The sequence below is a fragment of the Choristoneura fumiferana genome, chromosome 24 (assembly GCF_025370935.1).
Source record: "Choristoneura fumiferana chromosome 24, NRCan_CFum_1, whole genome shotgun sequence".
In the NCBI taxonomy this organism is placed as follows: Eukaryota; Metazoa; Arthropoda; class Insecta; order Lepidoptera; family Tortricidae; genus Choristoneura; species Choristoneura fumiferana.
The window spans coordinates 11,750,875-11,768,787 of NC_133495.1; the positions used below are offsets into that span (position 1 = coordinate 11,750,875).

Below are 17,913 nucleotides of genomic sequence, written 5' to 3' on the forward strand. Positions count from 1 at the left end.
TGGACTCCGCTGCGCTTGCAGCGGGAGCCGGGCATAACATGTTAATCAACGGAAGTTTCTGTGACTGGCTGTTGGCGCTAGTATTGACAGGTACATTTGACAACTTTGATATTTGTGTCACGTTCCTGATTGGTTAAATGGGTCCATCAACTTTTTCTTGTTTGATTCTGTCCCGTCGTCCAAGAGACAAGAGTGACGACAGAGTTAACTCACGGTGGCGTCCTTGGGCGGCTTGGTGTGCAGGTTGGCGAGCGTCCCGCGGCGGTACTCGTCGCCGCAGACGTAGCACACCTCGGTGACGGAGTTCTTGTCGGGCATGGACAGGTCCAGGATGTCGCGGTCCGAGCTGGAGTTGGAGTTGCCCGAGTACACAGACACCGTCGATCTGCAAACACACGCACACACCCGTCATCATACTATACTATCGTTGAGCGCAGCACTAGCACAAAACCGTACAGTTTTTTGAGTATCTTAAATGCCATAATATCCCTTTAGTTAGGGGCATACATGTCCAAATGTCAGAACGTCCAAGTGTCACATTGTCCATTGTCAAAAAGTTCGAAGGTTATAATGCCCTAATGTCGCATAGTCCATATGTCCGAGAGTCTAGGGGTCTCATTCTATTTTGGTTTTATTTACACCTATTGCAATCGAATTGTTTTCGACTCGATCGCCTTTACTGCCAAGTCACTAAGAGCTGCCACCACGTAGACAATACGATAACAATATGGAAAGAGACAATGTACCTAGAATGAGGCCCCAGTCCATCTGCATGACTGCATCAGCTGGTCAATTCTCGTTGACTCGACACGTCATGGACGAAGCATCATAGATACATCTGGATCTTACCGAGAATGGGCCTCAGGGTGTTAGATAATAGACTGGAAATAATGCAGATGAGCAATTTAGCTCTCTAATCTATTTCAGTTATATTTATCATTTAGTTGTGTTAGTCATATTTTTATACAATGAGACATTATGGGATTCAGGCCTTCAGAACTAACCTAACCTAACGTTTAATCCTTCTGACTTTTAGACCATGGACTTTTTGACGCTAGGACTTTTAGACACTAGGACGTTTCAACCTTCGGACTTTTTGACCATGGACAATGTGACACCTGGACTTTCTGACATTTGGACATGTATGCCCCTAAATGATATAAAGAGAACTGACGTTGTCATGGAGGTTTGCGCTAGTGTCGCCTCCTGCGCAGAACTTTGCCTAACGGTGGGTTTAGACCAAACGAGCGAATGCTTATTCTATCCCCACTTAACCCATTTTTTTTTTAGTATAATCAGACGTAGAGCATTCTTTCGTTATTCTATCGTTAGAAAGCTCGCAAGAATGCTCTTGTTCTAGTTCTAGCTATATGTTCTTTTGGTCTAAACCTTATGGCTCCACTTACCCCTGTTAAATTTTCTAGACGAAAGCGAACCCCCCCCCCCCAAAGTGTAACAAAATTGACTGTTGGAGAAACTAAAAATAAAAAATACAAAGACTCCAAAAACCAATAATCATCATCATTAATCATCTTGCTAGTCTTGCATAGTTTTAGTGCTAGTTTTAGTCTTACTTTTTAGGTGGTACATGGAGGAAAAAAAGACCTTTTTTTCTTTCTTGCAGCCTGGTGGTTTTTGGAGTCACGTAAACCTTGTCACGAACCCCCTACCGTCGAATAGCGAAACCCCAGGGGTTCGCGTACCCCACTTTGAGTAACCCTGGTCTAAACCCACCGTAATATGCCCTATTGAAATGATACCGCTGCTGCTACCACACGACGAGTGGTGTGGCAGTCCTCACCTAACATTTGGTAGCATGGTGAACGGTTGTGTTGCTCTGAAGATTAGCTCTGGTCAAGTTCGAAACGAGTCAGAGTAGTGTAGCGGTGGTGATAGTTGGGTTTGTGTGATTTGTGTGTGTCCTTAGTGGAGGTGGAAGAACATTTCTGGTAACGCATTTGTACAGATCTGTTCACTCACGAAGGCGCGCCCCTCCCGCAGCTAATAAACCTCGCACTTACACGTTGTCTCAGTCTCAGTGTGCGTGACTGACGGTACGAAGGTGCTGCGAATGTCTATATGTATGTTAGGTATGGCAAGTGTTGACCTGACGTGGTCGAGGTACCCGGCGGCCTCGGAGGCGCCCGAGTGCTGCGAGCCGACCGAGATGACGGACGGGTCGCGCGCGCGCAGGTCCAGCACGCCCTCCTCCTCCGCGCCGCCCCCGCCCCGCCCCCGCCCCCCCCCGCCGCCCCAACAGCCGGGACTGCTGACAACACAACACAACAGACACTTTATTTGGGCCGAAACATTGAGGGTTTTCACAGAGGCGAAATATCGCTAGATGGCGTTAGTATCGTGAAATCCGTTTGACGTTTGCTTGCGATTGGCTCATTTAGTTATTTAACCAATCACGAGCGAATGGCTGACGTCAAACGACCTCACAATACTAACGCCATCTAACGGTGCCTCTGTGAAAACCCTAATTAGTAGCAACACATTCTAACGAAATTACGTCGCGTTTCGGTGTACAGTCATTTGCATTAATACCTGGCACAGCGCACACGAAATAACATTGCAGGCAAGTCAGAAGAAAAAAATAGTTGTAAGACCTCCTGTAAAGACGAATGGTCTGGTCTATTGTGTAAATATTCAGCGTTTTATATTTCTTATAAAAGTTTCTTACTTTACAGTATGAGATTCTGAATTTATTTTTTATAAAAATTAACGATAAGATAATACAAATGCAAAATCTGGCGTGATCTTGCGACTTTTTTCGTTGTAGTAATAATCATGGGATAAGTAGGTAATGAATGTTTGAGCAAGCGGTCAAATCGCTAACGGTTATATTATTTCATACGAAAACGAGAGGGACGGTACAGTCCACGCTATAAATAAGTGATCACTTTTGTACCTTGTCATTTTAACGTCATGTTTGAAAAGCCATACGAAATTGTGTACCGACTGAAAGCGACAAAGTAGAAAAGTGGTCACTTATTTATGACGTTGACTGTACGATACGAACTTCGATTTTCGTAGTAGCCCCCCTTAATCCCGGGTAGGTTCGCTGGTAGCCCGAAACCAGTCACCGTGGTAGTTCCCGGGGAAGACGCAAAGTCACCCAAGTGTAGCAATGTGTCGTGGTGTATAGGTAGTGTGTAGAGCTTGTGCACACTAGCGTCTTTGCCAGCGGTTTCTCGGCGGAGCGGGAGCGCGGCGTGCACGCTGCAGTATCTCGGCACGCCGGCGGCGAATAATCGCGGATACCGCAGCGTGCTCGCCGCGTGTGCGCCGCGTTCCCTCTCCGCCGAGAAACCGCCGAAAAATACGCTTGTCTGAACAAGTTCATAGTGGTGTGTACTCACGGCGGCGCCCTTGTCGTTAGTCTGCGGCGCGGGCGGCGCGGGCGGCGGCGCGGGCTCGGGCCGCGGGGAGGGCGCCGGCTCGTCGCGCGGCTCGCCGCCCAGCCCCAGCACGGACGCCGCGTACTCTCCCTGGAACGACATGTCCGCGCCTGCAACACAACACACCACTTATTAGGCGAGATTTCTTTATAAATTTCCTTCATTTTCTCATAGTTTTAAGAAATTGTTCTGTTTAAATCGTGAGACAGGAGCACCCTCACTATTGCTTCGCTGTTTTTTTTTTTTTTTTTATTCGAATGGATGGCAAACGAGCATGTGGGTCTCTGATGGTAAGAGATCACCACCGCCATAAACATCAGCAACACCAGGGGTATTGCAGATGCGTTGCGAACCTAGAGGCCTAAGATGTGATACCTCATGTGCCAGTAATTGCACCGGCTGTCTTACTCTCCACGCCGAAACACAACAGTGCAAGCACTGCTGCTTCACGGCAGGATTAGCGAGCAAGATGGTGGGCTCTGTTAACGAACACGTCAATTTTGCATAAAAAACGGGTCTATATCGGATGAGCGAATATTTTTGGGTTCACTTGAGAAAAAGTTATTGGAGTGTGACACAGGGCCGCGAAAGGTTCGTGTAAATATATCCAATGCTTCGCCCGCCTTTTTGTCGTTGACGCTGGTCGGAAATTTATTATCTTGAAACGTAAACCGTAACTTACGTATAACCGCGTCTCTGAGGCCCTGGTTTCTCTGACCACCCGGTGTCAACCTACCCGCCGCCGGTGACGTTTCAGAGAAACCACCCTCAAACATTCCCGAATAAAACATTAGAACGTCGTCGGTCGCGGACACGCGTCGGTCACCGGTCGCCAGTCAGAGAAACCAAGGCCTCAGATGGACCGACGTTGGTCCAACGTGAAGAGCGAGCATTATGAGGTAAAGCGACAGCACCGTGACCAGGATCGTATGTGATCGCAAACCCTACAGTAGATAAGCACCGGGCACAACTCTTGCGCACTCAGAACGGGGTCACCGGGGAAGCGCATTCAACGTAGCAACAAGTGCCCATTCATTGTAAAAAACGTTGTACAAGGCTTACAGAGAGCTTAACGTATTTTTCTCTATGTACGATAGTAAAAGGCGCACTTGCTGACAACTTGGGTTCGCGATGGCACTGCATTCAGGTAAGACTGCTTTCCCACTAGAGTGGCGTGAGTGATTAAATGTTAAAAAAAATCAAAGCTACAATTTTTCACAAGTACCTACTAAGTCAAATCATAGGGAAGTACGCAAGCAAAAAACATAACCCTCCTTCGGGCAGTCGGGTAAAAACGCCGAAACCGGCACGGTTTAAGTATGGGGGGTTTCCTTTTAAAAAATTCTATATACTGGAAAAAATGTGTCATTTCAACAAAATACTCCTCCATACTCGTACAGAAGGTAATAAATGCTATAAGTATAGAAATGATCGACCCATACAGCCTTATTTCACATGCCTATAAGACTTTTTACCCCGCTCTCCTAGTATTACGGTTAACGTGATCGACCAATTTTGTAACTCTTCACTCCGCCTTCAATGACACTAACTTTATTGGTGTAAAACACGGCCTTAGTCAGGCAGCTGGACACATCTCGGGCAGCTTAGCTCATCGACTTTTCGATTAGATTGCCGGCCTCGTGCGTCACGACGAGTCGAGGGGAAAGAGAACCGCGGGCAAGCCCACCAGTAGGTCAGTACCGCGCGTCACTCGCAAACGGGGGCAGCGGGTCGCCTGCGCCGGCGCATCTAGCGCCCATTCACGGCCTCGCGCAGTGAAAGTGGACGAACAGCTGATCTGACGCGTCTCTACCACGCTCTTGCATTACGTAGTTGCTATTTAGCAATCTGAATTGAGCTCTAACTACTCCGATATTGCTTTTAATGTTGAATGGATCGAATATGAAAAAACAAAACTTGGGTCAGCGAAATACTGCCCGATACGAGCAATTATAATTAAATAACCAAGGTCATGGGCCTAGAACTCAAAGTCGCTATTGAACTACATTATAAGCCAATCCAAGTCACGATGTAACTTTTTTTAGTGCAGACAGCTGTGCTATGACTAACAGGGTTTGGGACCACACGCCTGATCCAAGAAAGTTATTGGACAAAGAGGACAGTCACATTGTTTCCTCCAATTACATGAACAGAATAGTGTTCGTAACCAGCTGTTCCCTCTCCCACCCCAGGCAACTAAGTGACAGCAAGAGTGATATTGCCTAGTACATTCGTACAATTTCTTTACAATCTCTTTCTTGACTAGGATACAGAAAGTGACAAATATAATCGCAGTCACTTATTTGATAGTCGGACGGGATCGATTTTGAAATCTCATCACTACAAGATACCATTTGACAGTGGTTCAAATCTACAAAATACGAATTTCTACAAAAGTAATAATCGATTAACTTTTCAACTAGTTGGCAAGATTAATCAAAGCTGTACACCCAACTCTCTAGTACTCTACTAGAATATGAAATTGAGGAAAATTTTTCACCATCTCATAAATCAATTTCCTGTTCTGCCAAACACATAATACCATTCATCAGTATCGCTATTGACATATTGGTACTTAGTTTCAGTCCGAAAAACCAGATAAATAAATCAACTGTAAAATTATATTTTAGTTGCTTTGAAACAGAAATAGTCATTGAAATGCGTAACTCGTAGGTATACGTCACAGCTCGTCATGCTTGGTAGCTATGCCGCAGGCATGAGCTATGCAAAATCTATGGGACAACCGTGTTTTGTCAGCTAATAATAAAGTACATCAGTTAATGAGTGGTACTCGTATGATACAAGTTGCTAACGAAAATATATGTTATGTTAGACAACAAATAATAAGGCGCTCCCTTAACCAAGTCTGACGCAACTGCTGATAGTTCAGTGATACGACGTTAAAAGCAAGGCCGATAACCAAGATCTATTTGGGGAGTATCAAATTACAGCCGCGGCAGGATCTATCCACTTATTTAACGAGATTGCCCTTTATAATGGAGGCTTATATCAGCATCTTACACAAGTTTAATTACAAACTTTATTGACTGGGGTGAGTGGTACAGAGTTATAATAATACCGGGTGTGGCCTGTAATATGAGCAAATAATAAAACAGATCATATTCCTCAAACGGTTTACAGATTCCTGTCTATACAAATGCCCAATTCTACAGACTTAAATTTACAGACTTCCAAATCTACAGATTCCCAATCCTACAGAATCGATATTCTACAGATTCCTAATTCTTCACATTCCCAACTCAAAAGATTCCCAACTCAACAGATTCCCAACTCAACAGATTCCCAACCCTACAGATTCATAATTCTACAGATTCCCAACTTTACAGACTCTTAATCGATCGGATTCCCATCTCCACAGATTCTCAATTCTACAGATTTCCAGCAGTGCAGATTCCCAACCCAACTCAACAGATTTTGTTATAAGTGAGGTTTTTTTACACATTAATAGGTAGGTTAGGTTCGTTAGGTATCTTCAGATGCCCGTAGGGCAGACCGCCCAGAAATAGGAGCCCCGCAAAGCAGGGCTCCGTCGACATCTCAGGCGTGGGTTGCCTAATGCTGCTGAAAATATGCAACTGATAAATTAAGTTACTGGTAAAATAAGCGAAAAAAAAAGCGAACATTATAAAACGCTTCATGAAACATAATGCTACGTAGCAGTCTTTATACGACAAAACTTACAAATGTAAAATGGGAATCTGTAGACATGGGAATCTGTAGAAATGGAAATCTGTAGACATGGGCATCTGTAATATTGGAAATATGTAGACAGGGGATTTTGTAGAAATGGGAATCTGTAGAAATAAGTTACTGTAGGCATGAGAATCTGTAGACTTGGGAATCTGTACATACGGGAATCTGTAGCATTGACAATCTGTAGACAAGGAATCTGTTACATTGGAAATCTGTAGAATTGGGAATCTGTAGACGTGGGAAAAATCGCCTCAAACTTAACAACATTAGTTCAGCGACTTTTAAATATAATTAGTTTTTTTAATTTTTATTACACTTTTAAGTTTATTCGAAGAAGCAATGTAAAGCAAAATGCTTGATGTTTGTAGCGTGACAGGCGACGTTAGTTGGGTTCTAGGATGGTGTGTACATTGATAGCAGTCTTTAATTTGTATGGAAAAAATGAAAATTCAACAATTCCATTATTTTTAAAAGTCGCTGAACTAATGTTGTTCAGTTTGACGAGGACGATGTATGTTTTAATTTTTTGCTCGTATTACAGGCCACACCCGGTATATAAACAATGTCTAGAACATTCGCGAGCTAATAAATATTTACAAATCAACGAAGAAACAAAACACCGAACACTTAACCTTAGAGACGCGTGAGTAACAGATGAAGTAATTGAATACAATAACCAAAATATATCGTATTCGCAAACAATACCGTGACCTGTGATGTGATCTAAAAGAATAGCGTTATGACAACGATCACGTGAATAGAACTAAACAACCAAATTTAGTCAAAGATCACCAATAATGCCAGCAAAGTTATAACAATTGCCGAAGTCAAAACTGATCATATCTAAAGACTACAAAGAGCTAGGACCTATTGGAGGTGTCTATAAAGCCGAGAGCAAACAGAGGCGGAGCTATAGGCGGAGCAGAGGTGAAACCGCCCATGCTTTTCGACTTTGTTTGGACCCTGGCACACTGACCCGGTGTGTTTTGCAAGAGTTTAAGGTTAATACAAACTTGAACACGTGGAATATATTTTATATACATTTGAGGAATATATTTCGAGGTACCGGAGTTTCTACCTACACGTCTTGGTAGTGTTATATTGTAAAATATGTAAACTAGCCGTCTATCTCACCTTCGCACCAGTATACCTACTAATAGCGAAAATGAGACTGAATATACACTAGAAGCATCCTTTGTCTGTAACTTTTTGTATATAGATTTTTAAATTCGTTTTTATTTAGGTACTCTTGCATATAATTTATCAAATATTTTCTTTCGTACAAACCTTCTCCTGACAATGACAAACACGACCAAAAAACAATTAAGCAAAGATGGTGTAACCGAAGGTGTAAGTATCGTGGTTTCCTATCCACACATGAAACTCGAAAAGTTCTTAGCTCGGGCTCGAACTCACGATCTTTGCGTGACACCATGGTCACACCACTCCACTAGACTACCAAGGATTTCCATGGCAACATCGCCAAAAAAAATCTATCATTAGCGGCATGCGTGTTCTTCAGCAGCTTCCAGACGGATTTTAGACAGACAGTGAGTCTAAACAAACCTTTTTCCACGAACCCGGCTACGTCCTGAAATAGGTCTCGCCATCCACCGGGAGTCAACGCTCGCGATTTCCAGATAGAGCGTAAAACGGTTTGTTGATCCTGTCAACGCCGGACAGTTGAGTTGCGAGTCAGGGATGGGCGCGAGTGTAATAAAGCGAAAAGAAAGCAATTCAATGCTTATGCCAAGACAGTTAGTGCGCGTCGTGGAAAGACAGACGATGCACCGTCTCCAATGGTTATCGTATCTAGCACATACAGATGCTATTGAGTTAGGAAATTCTTAGAATTCAGATAATTGTTTGAATTAAATAGTACCTAACTCCTACTTTTTATACCACGTCGGTGGAAAACCAGCGTACGGGTACGGGTACGGCCCACCTGACGGAATGCGGTTACCGTGGCCTATGGACGCTAGCAGCACCTATAGAAGCCTACAGAAGCTTAAAACGATAACGACTCTTTAAAAACTTTGAACATACTTTATAGAAGAACCCCATACTATAGTCCCTTAAGAAAACCTCGGCAGGGAGTACAAGCCTATTCCAAGCCGGAGCCATAGCGATTCGAGGGAATTCCAACGGAACCGTACCGTGCTCAGCCATTAACCAATAATCTGATTTAGCTGGAATCCACTGTTACTTTTATACCTCTAAGTAGCGATTAAGGTACTAGATTGTAATCAAATCACAAACATTTTCATTCCCGACCGGAATCATGAATCAACCCTGGGCGAAGTCCGACGCGAGTCGCACCGCGCTATTTATAACATCAAAGAGCTGCAGTCGGCCTGGAGGGGCAGGGGTCGCGCGCCGTACGTGACACACTGAACCGAGCCTTTATTGCGTGTAGCATACGTTGGCGTATTAATTCGACGGCGGCAGCGAGGGCTGAGGAGAGGAATCTTGCAAGACTTGGTGTCATTTGTACAACCAGGACTATGATCCGTCGATTTTTTCACGAAGGTTAATCTTGTCTCAAAAACCTAAGGGACCTCTTGGATTGAAATGCCCACGGGACAGACAAACATGCCAAAATGCCAAGTCAACATTAACAATAAAACGCTCGCAATAACCATTTCTGAAGTCACCAATCATGGGCATTTGTGTAGTCTTTACTTAGCATAAGCATAGCGTACGGTGTGGTAAGAGTTTTCTATTTTCATTGCGTGTCCAGCCAGGCAAGGCAACCATTGTACAGTGGCGAGCAACACGACCGCGTAATGAACAAGAGATCGCTCGCCATGCCACTGATCGAATTGGCTGGGCAGTTACGTGTCACCAGTCTGCACGCATCATTACAAACGCACAAGACGCACGTGCGTTATTCTACAAATATGAATATTCTGCATACCTTCCAGAAGCTTTTATGGTAAAAGTTTAATTACTTAATAGATTATCAAATCCGTTAAACCACTTTCTTTGGTCGACTTTGCGTGTATCTCGTCATCGCGACGCCGACGCAGGATCCCGCAGCGCCATCTCTCAGCGGCTCTCGCAATCGCACGTTCTCGCACCACCACGCTGCGCCAACAATACCGGCCGAGTTCGCAGTTCACAGGGTTAAGCGCTGATGTAACCGACCCAGATGCCGCCGCGATTATATGCATGTGAATGAATCACGAGTAGTTTGCAGTTTGAAACGAGTTTGAAACGAGAATTTGCGATTTTATACAAGTCTCCTTAGCCTTAGTTCATAGGTGTTTCAATCACCAACCATAGTCCGTCTACTGCTGAACGTTGCTCCCTGCCCCTTCATATTTCGCCACAACTTTATATCCATTGGTGTGTAAAGAACCCATTTCTTGGCAGTTAAAATTTCAGGACAGTCGGCATCATAAGGCCAGCCTATAAACGTCCTACTGCTGGGCACAGGCCTACTCTCACAATGAGTAGTCGCGTTGGTTGCATCCGCTTGTGCTTGCTGTGCTATGGCCCACATTACTAAGTAATATCATAGCAGGTTACTTAGTTATCACTTTGCAATGCTAAACTTGTCCGATTTTAACTTGTGATAAGAGCTCTTTCATTGTATCTTCTAAGTTCTAAAGCGTGCCTTTTAGAACTTCTCGTCGCTTATATGAGTTATATGCACAACCGAGGATGAATACGAACTACGAACATATTACGAGTATGGAATGGAATAATCACAATATTGTGCCAAAGTGGTTCCACATTTAGGACGCACGTCAGCCCAAAAGCCGCTGGGTCAGAGGCCTGCAGAGACGCCGTCGGCGCCGGAGCAGATTATGCGCATATCGATAAGCAGCGCGAGACGATCGCATCGGTATCGTACCCAGGCAGCAGCACTTTTTAACGCCTTTGTAACACTGTACAGTGAAATCTACTGGATTTTTTTAGTGTTACAAATTTAAATTTAGCATTCGTCGTATGGTCTACAACTACATTTTGTAGACCGTTTCAAACTATAACGACGGCAAAGACGGTAAAACAAACCAGTAATGACAGCAATAAGGAATTGAGGTCATCACATTATGTAGATTCGCCAAGGAAGCCGACCATAATACAAAAAATCTCTTTAAAATACCAAAGCGTAAATATTAAATATTTACAAGGAAAAAAACCCGAATGCAAAGAGCTCGCATATTCGCTGTTACTTGTCATAACAAAGCCACAAATCAATGTAGAGCCGCCGTTACGACATTATGCGCGTCACAAAACAAGAGCCATTGTTCGATGCATTGAAAACAAACGGGTTCCGCGAACGATTGCCTAAACATTGGGACGGCGGAAAATTCTGAACCGGTGATGGACGCCGCGGTAATGGGCATTTGAAATGCGGAGAGGATGTCTCGTCAGAATCAATGCGCGTTGATGACGGGCAGCGCAAATAAACGCCTGCCTTAAACAGGGGCATTCTATCGATCTGTTTGTCGCGCGGCATGGAAACCTCAGCGCAATTTTAACTATAGCTCTTTTGCACCGACCGCATCCTGCATTCGGTCATCCGCCAGATTCCCGTTTATTCTAATTGTTCGTTCATGTCCAAAGTTCATTGCGCACAAGGTTTTTCTATACACTCAGAGTTTACTAAGACACTTGTTTAATTGCAAAGGGCAAAAGAATTCATTCCCAAATGAAAGAAAAACAGAACTCCGGCTACCTAATCAGACGTAACCGGTAGTTGATATTCCTAGAAAGAATAGAATCATAAAATCGGTCAGTTATCCTTATCCGTCTTGTCAATCTAATGCCATTTGTGTTGTCTGCATCGACATTTCAACACTTACCAGTACGCGTTCTTCTGATTAATATAAAATATGTAACATGATTGTAAGGACCACACCTTATGCACCAATCGAGTAGAGCCCTGTCTAGGTTTTTTTTTATCGCTTTTAAGTGAAACATGACATGTGCTATCTCATCTCATCAAAGCAGCTACTGTTTACATCACAAAGGATTACACGCGTATCAGAAGTGGGCCGATAACGTGAAGTAGCATCATCTGGAGCAGCTTGGCGAGGCTTCTTCAAAGTATTGGACGTGGTTCTTATCTGTGTCCTCAGTTGAGTGTTTATAACATTGTTAGTTGTAGCTCTAGTACTGTACTCGTATGATCCAGGGCAACATAACATTACAAATCAATATCACGTTCAATTACGTAATTATTTCATATTTCAAGATAAATCTTCGAGGAGATTTTTTGACATAATCCTCCCGGAATTGCGAACTTAAGATATGAAATTCGAAACTCTCGTCGCACTTCACACGATGACAAACTACACCCATTCGTCTCGCGGTAAACGACCGTTTCATCTTCGGTTTTAAGCACCAATCGAAGTATGAAAAGAGCGAAATGAAAAATGTAATTTTCCCGGTCGAAACGAAAAATATCCAAGGAGACACTCACAAATTACGTAAAGAATTTGTAGAATCCCGATCTTTCCCACTGTCACACTTTATACTAAGAACAACGCAAACATTTTGTCGTGTGTCACATCACATATCAACGGAATCTAAATGTGTCACGTTTATATGGACACTCATCACAAACAACACCAATCGCGGAACGTGTCATTATCCTTTCCTTGTGAGATCACAGTTAGCCAATTCAATACTAGAGGCGGATCTCCTCAAAACAATATTCTTGACAAAAATAATTAAGATTTTCTAAACCTCGCGGCAGAGCTTCTATTTAAGGCCAGATATACAGATATATCAAATATATAGTATGTTGTAATGAAGGCACCCCAAACAGTCCATTAATTTTGGCTATTTTTTAAAATCATTAAAAAATGGTGTTGCTGATAATGACATATTGTGAGAATAATGACGTTATTGTAAGAAATAATGACGCAATGTTGCCGACAATGACTTGCAAGTATTATATATAATATGGAGATGAATTTACATGTGACTTAAATACTATTTTAGGTATTATTTTTAACAGACTCCAAAAAAAGGAGGAGGTTATCTATTCGGTTGTATTTTTTTTGTTTGTTACCTCAGAACTCCGTCATTTATGAACCGATTTGAAATTTTGTTTTTCGTTCGTCTAGGAATGCCTTCAATTAGGTCCCATAAGCACCAAATTAGGATCTGATGATCGGATCTTAAGAAAATCGGGGGAACTCTTCAAATATTGTAGGGACACCTATGGTAATTTGGATATCTTTAGCAGTAACTCGTGCATTTGCTCTTGAAAATCATAATTTGGTGAAGTGGAACTGATGATGAAGACCACATATGACCAACAGAGCTACTACTCAATAACAAGTACTTCACGGGTTGAATTTCAATTACTTTAACACAGTTGCTAAGCAATTTATGCTCGTCGTAATGAATATGGTAAAATGAAACGGGTGGTGAAGCACCAGGACTCCTCAATAATGAACGTCTCTGCATCAGAAAGACCAATCTTTCGTAAAAGGTGTCGAGCAGCTGAGGCACCGACTTCAGACTGGTAGAAAATTATTTTCATGGTTTTTTGTAGTCGTTGATATATTTTTTTTTGTCATGATATGGACAAGGAAAATAAAACGCAATATTATAAAAATACTTTAATATAAAAATAAATTTAAATCCTCTTAATGTACTTATTGATTCTTTGGTCTCTTGATTGGATATTCTGACGATAACAGTTATATGAAACAAAAAACGCTCCACTTACGCTATACATAAACATTTTTCAAAATAAATAACAGCCTTAGAGAGACCATAAATATACTAAACACGTTTTAAGTCACAAAATTATTTATTATTATTATTCATAAAATTATTCATCATCATCAGCCTACAGCAGTCCACTGCTGGACATAGGCCTCTTCCATGGCGCGCCACAACACTGTCTTCAGCCCCTATTCAGCTTCTATTTTTTTTAACAGTAGGTAATATTGAGCTGTTCGTTTTCGACGCGTCCTTTAATCAGATTATAGAATTGATCGAATGTACCCACATCTTGCGCTGGGGTGTTTATTATTTTTCATCACACTTGCTCGTAAACAGTGTCGTAACATGCAGGCTACCTTGGTTGCAACCCCCCAAATAAAACCCTCGACCTTAATGTGCTTGTCATGAAACCCGTGGTCGGTAAATGAGTCATTTCCCGTACTAATTTTGTTGTCATGAAGCCTAAGGTCGGTAAATGAGTGTGATACTGCACGGCGTGCAGGAGCGCGGCGCGCGCATGGTCAGGCTGGGGTAGGGCGACGCGGAGGCTGGCGCTGCCAAGAGCGTAGTTCGCGGTATCGGCAATTTTTGAAAAAATATTAGTTTTTCTTTTACTAATACACAATTTTACTCGCAAATGTGATGAAAAACATGTGATGTCGCACGGGCGGTACTAGAATTACGAACATCGACTCATTAAAGACCTCAGTCTTCGACTTCGGGCTTCTAATAGACTCTCGTTCGTAATTTCTTGTTTTTTTTTTTATTTTTATTTATTTATATAGTGCATACATGTAACATAAGCTCTTAAAGTTAACATGAACCCTGGTAGGGTATAGCATTTGTTGTTATAATTGTTATTATCTATGTATTTACTATTTTAAAATCTTTTCTTTTACAATAACTTATTTCTGTACCCTATATTAATTAATGAATCCTAAAATAACTTAATTTAATATGTTAATTAATGTTTACCGCCCTTAAGACACAATGTACTAAACGCTTCAGCATTATGCTGAGCCAGTGTCCGATTCACAACCGCAATGACACATACTTTCCTACGTGTTGTCTATTTGTACTTAATACTATTGTTGTGTCTTGTGTTGTGAATAAATGTATTTTCTTTCTTTCTTTCTTCACCGTAGAGAACCATTTGATCCGCTGTTCTTTTCAATGTAGCTCCAACACCATCTGGGGCACCCTTGCCGTGGCCGGCCTCAGAGTAGTTATACCTACACACCTTTTATAATAACCATACATTCATTATAAATTTGTTGAAAAATAAAAGAAAAAGTGTATCTTTCCGAATTTGCCAAAAAATATGTTATTGTACTAAGCTTTATGCCGAAATTAACGGAAACCAGCAAAATCACGATACATCTAACTAATAAGTCGAATACTAAAATCATTATCGGTAACAACCGTCATTGCTCACTCAAGAGAATATCATTGTTAGCAACACGTGTCATTGTCGTCTCATGCGACGTTGCTGAAAATGATGTTGCCAGTAATGACGAATTCTAGAAAGTTCACCATTTACAAAATAATTAGGTATATTCGTCGGGAAAGAGTGCACTATGCAGTATTAATTTTACGCATACCTCAACTTTGTTACATAAAAACACTGCATTCAGAAGAAATTATTGAGATACAGTCAAAAATAAGAATGACGACTGTTATGACAAATTTTGGAGATTCAAAAGGAAATACTTACTGCTCAAATCACGCGACGTCCACTACCTTCAAAGCGTGTCGGCCGACTGAGGCGCGGGGTGAAGCTTCGCTTAAACGTTATTTGGCTCTTCAGTCGCGTTTCGTTATATGTACAAAATGTACATTCAACATGGTTGCCGATAATGACGCTTATTTTTTGAACATTGTTTGATTAAATTTTAGAGTAATTTTTAATAATGTTTTCTAACCTTATTGTAATGAAAAACGTTCTTTATTTATCTCAGTTTAATATTTATTCACACAATGTTTCACATTCAATACACTGAATTGTTTATGTTACGAAATGTTGGAAACTATGCCCAGGCGACACGCTAAATATTGCCGATTTTTATAGTAATATTTGAATATCTTTATTTTGTATGATTTAAAGCTCAAAATGGCTACGATAGCATCTTTATCATTTATTAAGGTAATGGAATAAAAAAGTTTGACTTGGAAATTCTTTAGTATTGATGAGTATTATAGCGAGACATAAATTTTGGCTCTCTGAAATATTCACCCTAGAGTGGAACGCAATTAGCTGTGATTGGGGTTATCAGAGATCAGCGATAACGATCTGAACGGGGTCGAAACGTTTGAGAAGAACATAGTACCTGCAATGCAAGTTCTCCTAATTCGGAAGACTTAACTATACTTAATTTGTGTTGATAACAATTGGATTGCACAGAGCGTAGCTGTAGCTCCACGCGGAAGTTTTGCAAGCTTAATAATTGCTTCGTAATCAATCGTTAAGCCATACGTCCGACGGTTAAAATGTGTAGGCAACGGAGAAGGGTCAAAGTGAAAAACAGTAAAATATATTTTGTTTGAAATTAGTACCACTTGCGAGGAAGCTGAAACTGTATGTCAGGCCACTCTGGAGGAAGGCTGTCCACATAATGGTAAATTAAAAATTATCCCAAGTTAGCACCATTTTCAGCAGACTAAAACATGTTTTCAGGTTGTTTCAGGACAGACATCTTTCAGATAACACTATTTCCTGAAAACCAATTTACAGACCGTTTCAAGCCACGTTACAATCTACATGTCTCCGGAACATTCTAAAAGGTGTGTGACAAGGATAGCCTATACGACAAGTCTGCAAGGGATAAGTCCGACTTTGTACTTTGTACTGTTCTGTTTGTGACATGCCTGTATTTCCTCATTGTACGATAAAGAGTTTTGCTACTACTACGTGTGAGAGACACAGTCGATCTCCTTTCCAGAACTTTCGAGAAGTGTGTGTCAAAGATTGCATGATGTCCTAGCTGGACTGTTCTCGAATGTTATGGACAGAATCACTGGGAGTATAAAAACGAGTGATTTTGCTAAGGATTGTTGTCACGCGAGAATACACACGTATTCTAAAACACTTAGTGATTCATTTTTGTTCAATTAAATTAGTTCAACGATAACAGCTATTTTCTACCCAACAAACCCTACGGCTCGCAACAATATTGAAATTATTTAAGCAACAGCGGTTAATGCCAATGAGTACTTGTGAATCATAAATCTTTTTGAAATAACGTCGACATTTTTTGTCGTATTACGTGCAAACCTAAAATTTACATTTCCACCGCGTCTAGAAGGTACTGGCTATTCATTAAGAAGTACACGCGATATCTGGTTACGAAAAATACATAGAACATGAAAACAAACTTAACAGGGAGTTATATCGGATGATACAGAACGACGGAATTCGTTTTAAAGGAGGCTTTGTCAAGTAAAATCCCTTTGAGAATATCTTTTTAAAAACATCTTTCGTATTGTTATTAGTTGCAAAGAGACAAACGCAGTTTGAATGGAAACATTTATTGTTAAACATTCACGAAAGTTAATTGTTACGAGTGAGATAAATTGGATCAGAAGGATCAGGGCCCGATTGCATAACAAAGTACAAGCTAATATTATTAGCGATTTTGTATTGAAATTCACTAATACTATTAGCTTGTACTTTATTATGCAATTGGGCCCAGGTATACATTTAGAACAGCAACTTCTTTCCAACTTCGAGCGATCCATATGTACCTGACTCACGTGGCCCACGCCGCCCTCATACTTAGTAGGTACGTGCGAGAAGCATTAAAATCGAGTAAAGGTTATTTTCGTCCATCAGCCGGCGGAGGCTTTTAGGGAGGTATTACGTATCGTAATCTGGGGGATCGTAGCTTCTGTTACGAGAGTAGTTGGACACAATAGCGGCGATACACCGCGGAGGGGGGTTTTTTTGCTATTTCGGGGAAATCTCGCAGAGTATACTGCAAAGAACTAAATTCGAGATTATTGGGAAGAATAGGACAACCACGTAGCTGTTTTTTACCTGATCCATAACATAACTAGATTGCGAAATCCACTCATAAATAGTGATTCCAAATTTATTAGATAATAA

The 17,913-nt window shown here is 41.5% G+C and overlaps 1 protein-coding gene across 1 annotated transcript in view; it reads right to left on the reverse strand.

Moving 5' to 3' along the window:
- The window catches only part of LOC141441968 (uncharacterized), a 162,954-nt gene that overhangs the window by 41,251 nt on the left and 103,790 nt on the right, over positions 1-17,913 (reverse strand). Inside the window, exons 4-7 of the mRNA XM_074106854.1 lie at positions 3,366-3,514; positions 2,240-2,269; positions 2,108-2,208; positions 214-385 (exon numbers count right to left, since the gene is read on the reverse strand). Coding sequence (XP_073962955.1) covers positions 214-385; positions 2,108-2,208; positions 2,240-2,269; positions 3,366-3,514 — 452 coding nt within the window. The remainder of the gene's footprint in view (positions 1-213; positions 386-2,107; positions 2,209-2,239; positions 2,270-3,365; positions 3,515-17,913) is intronic.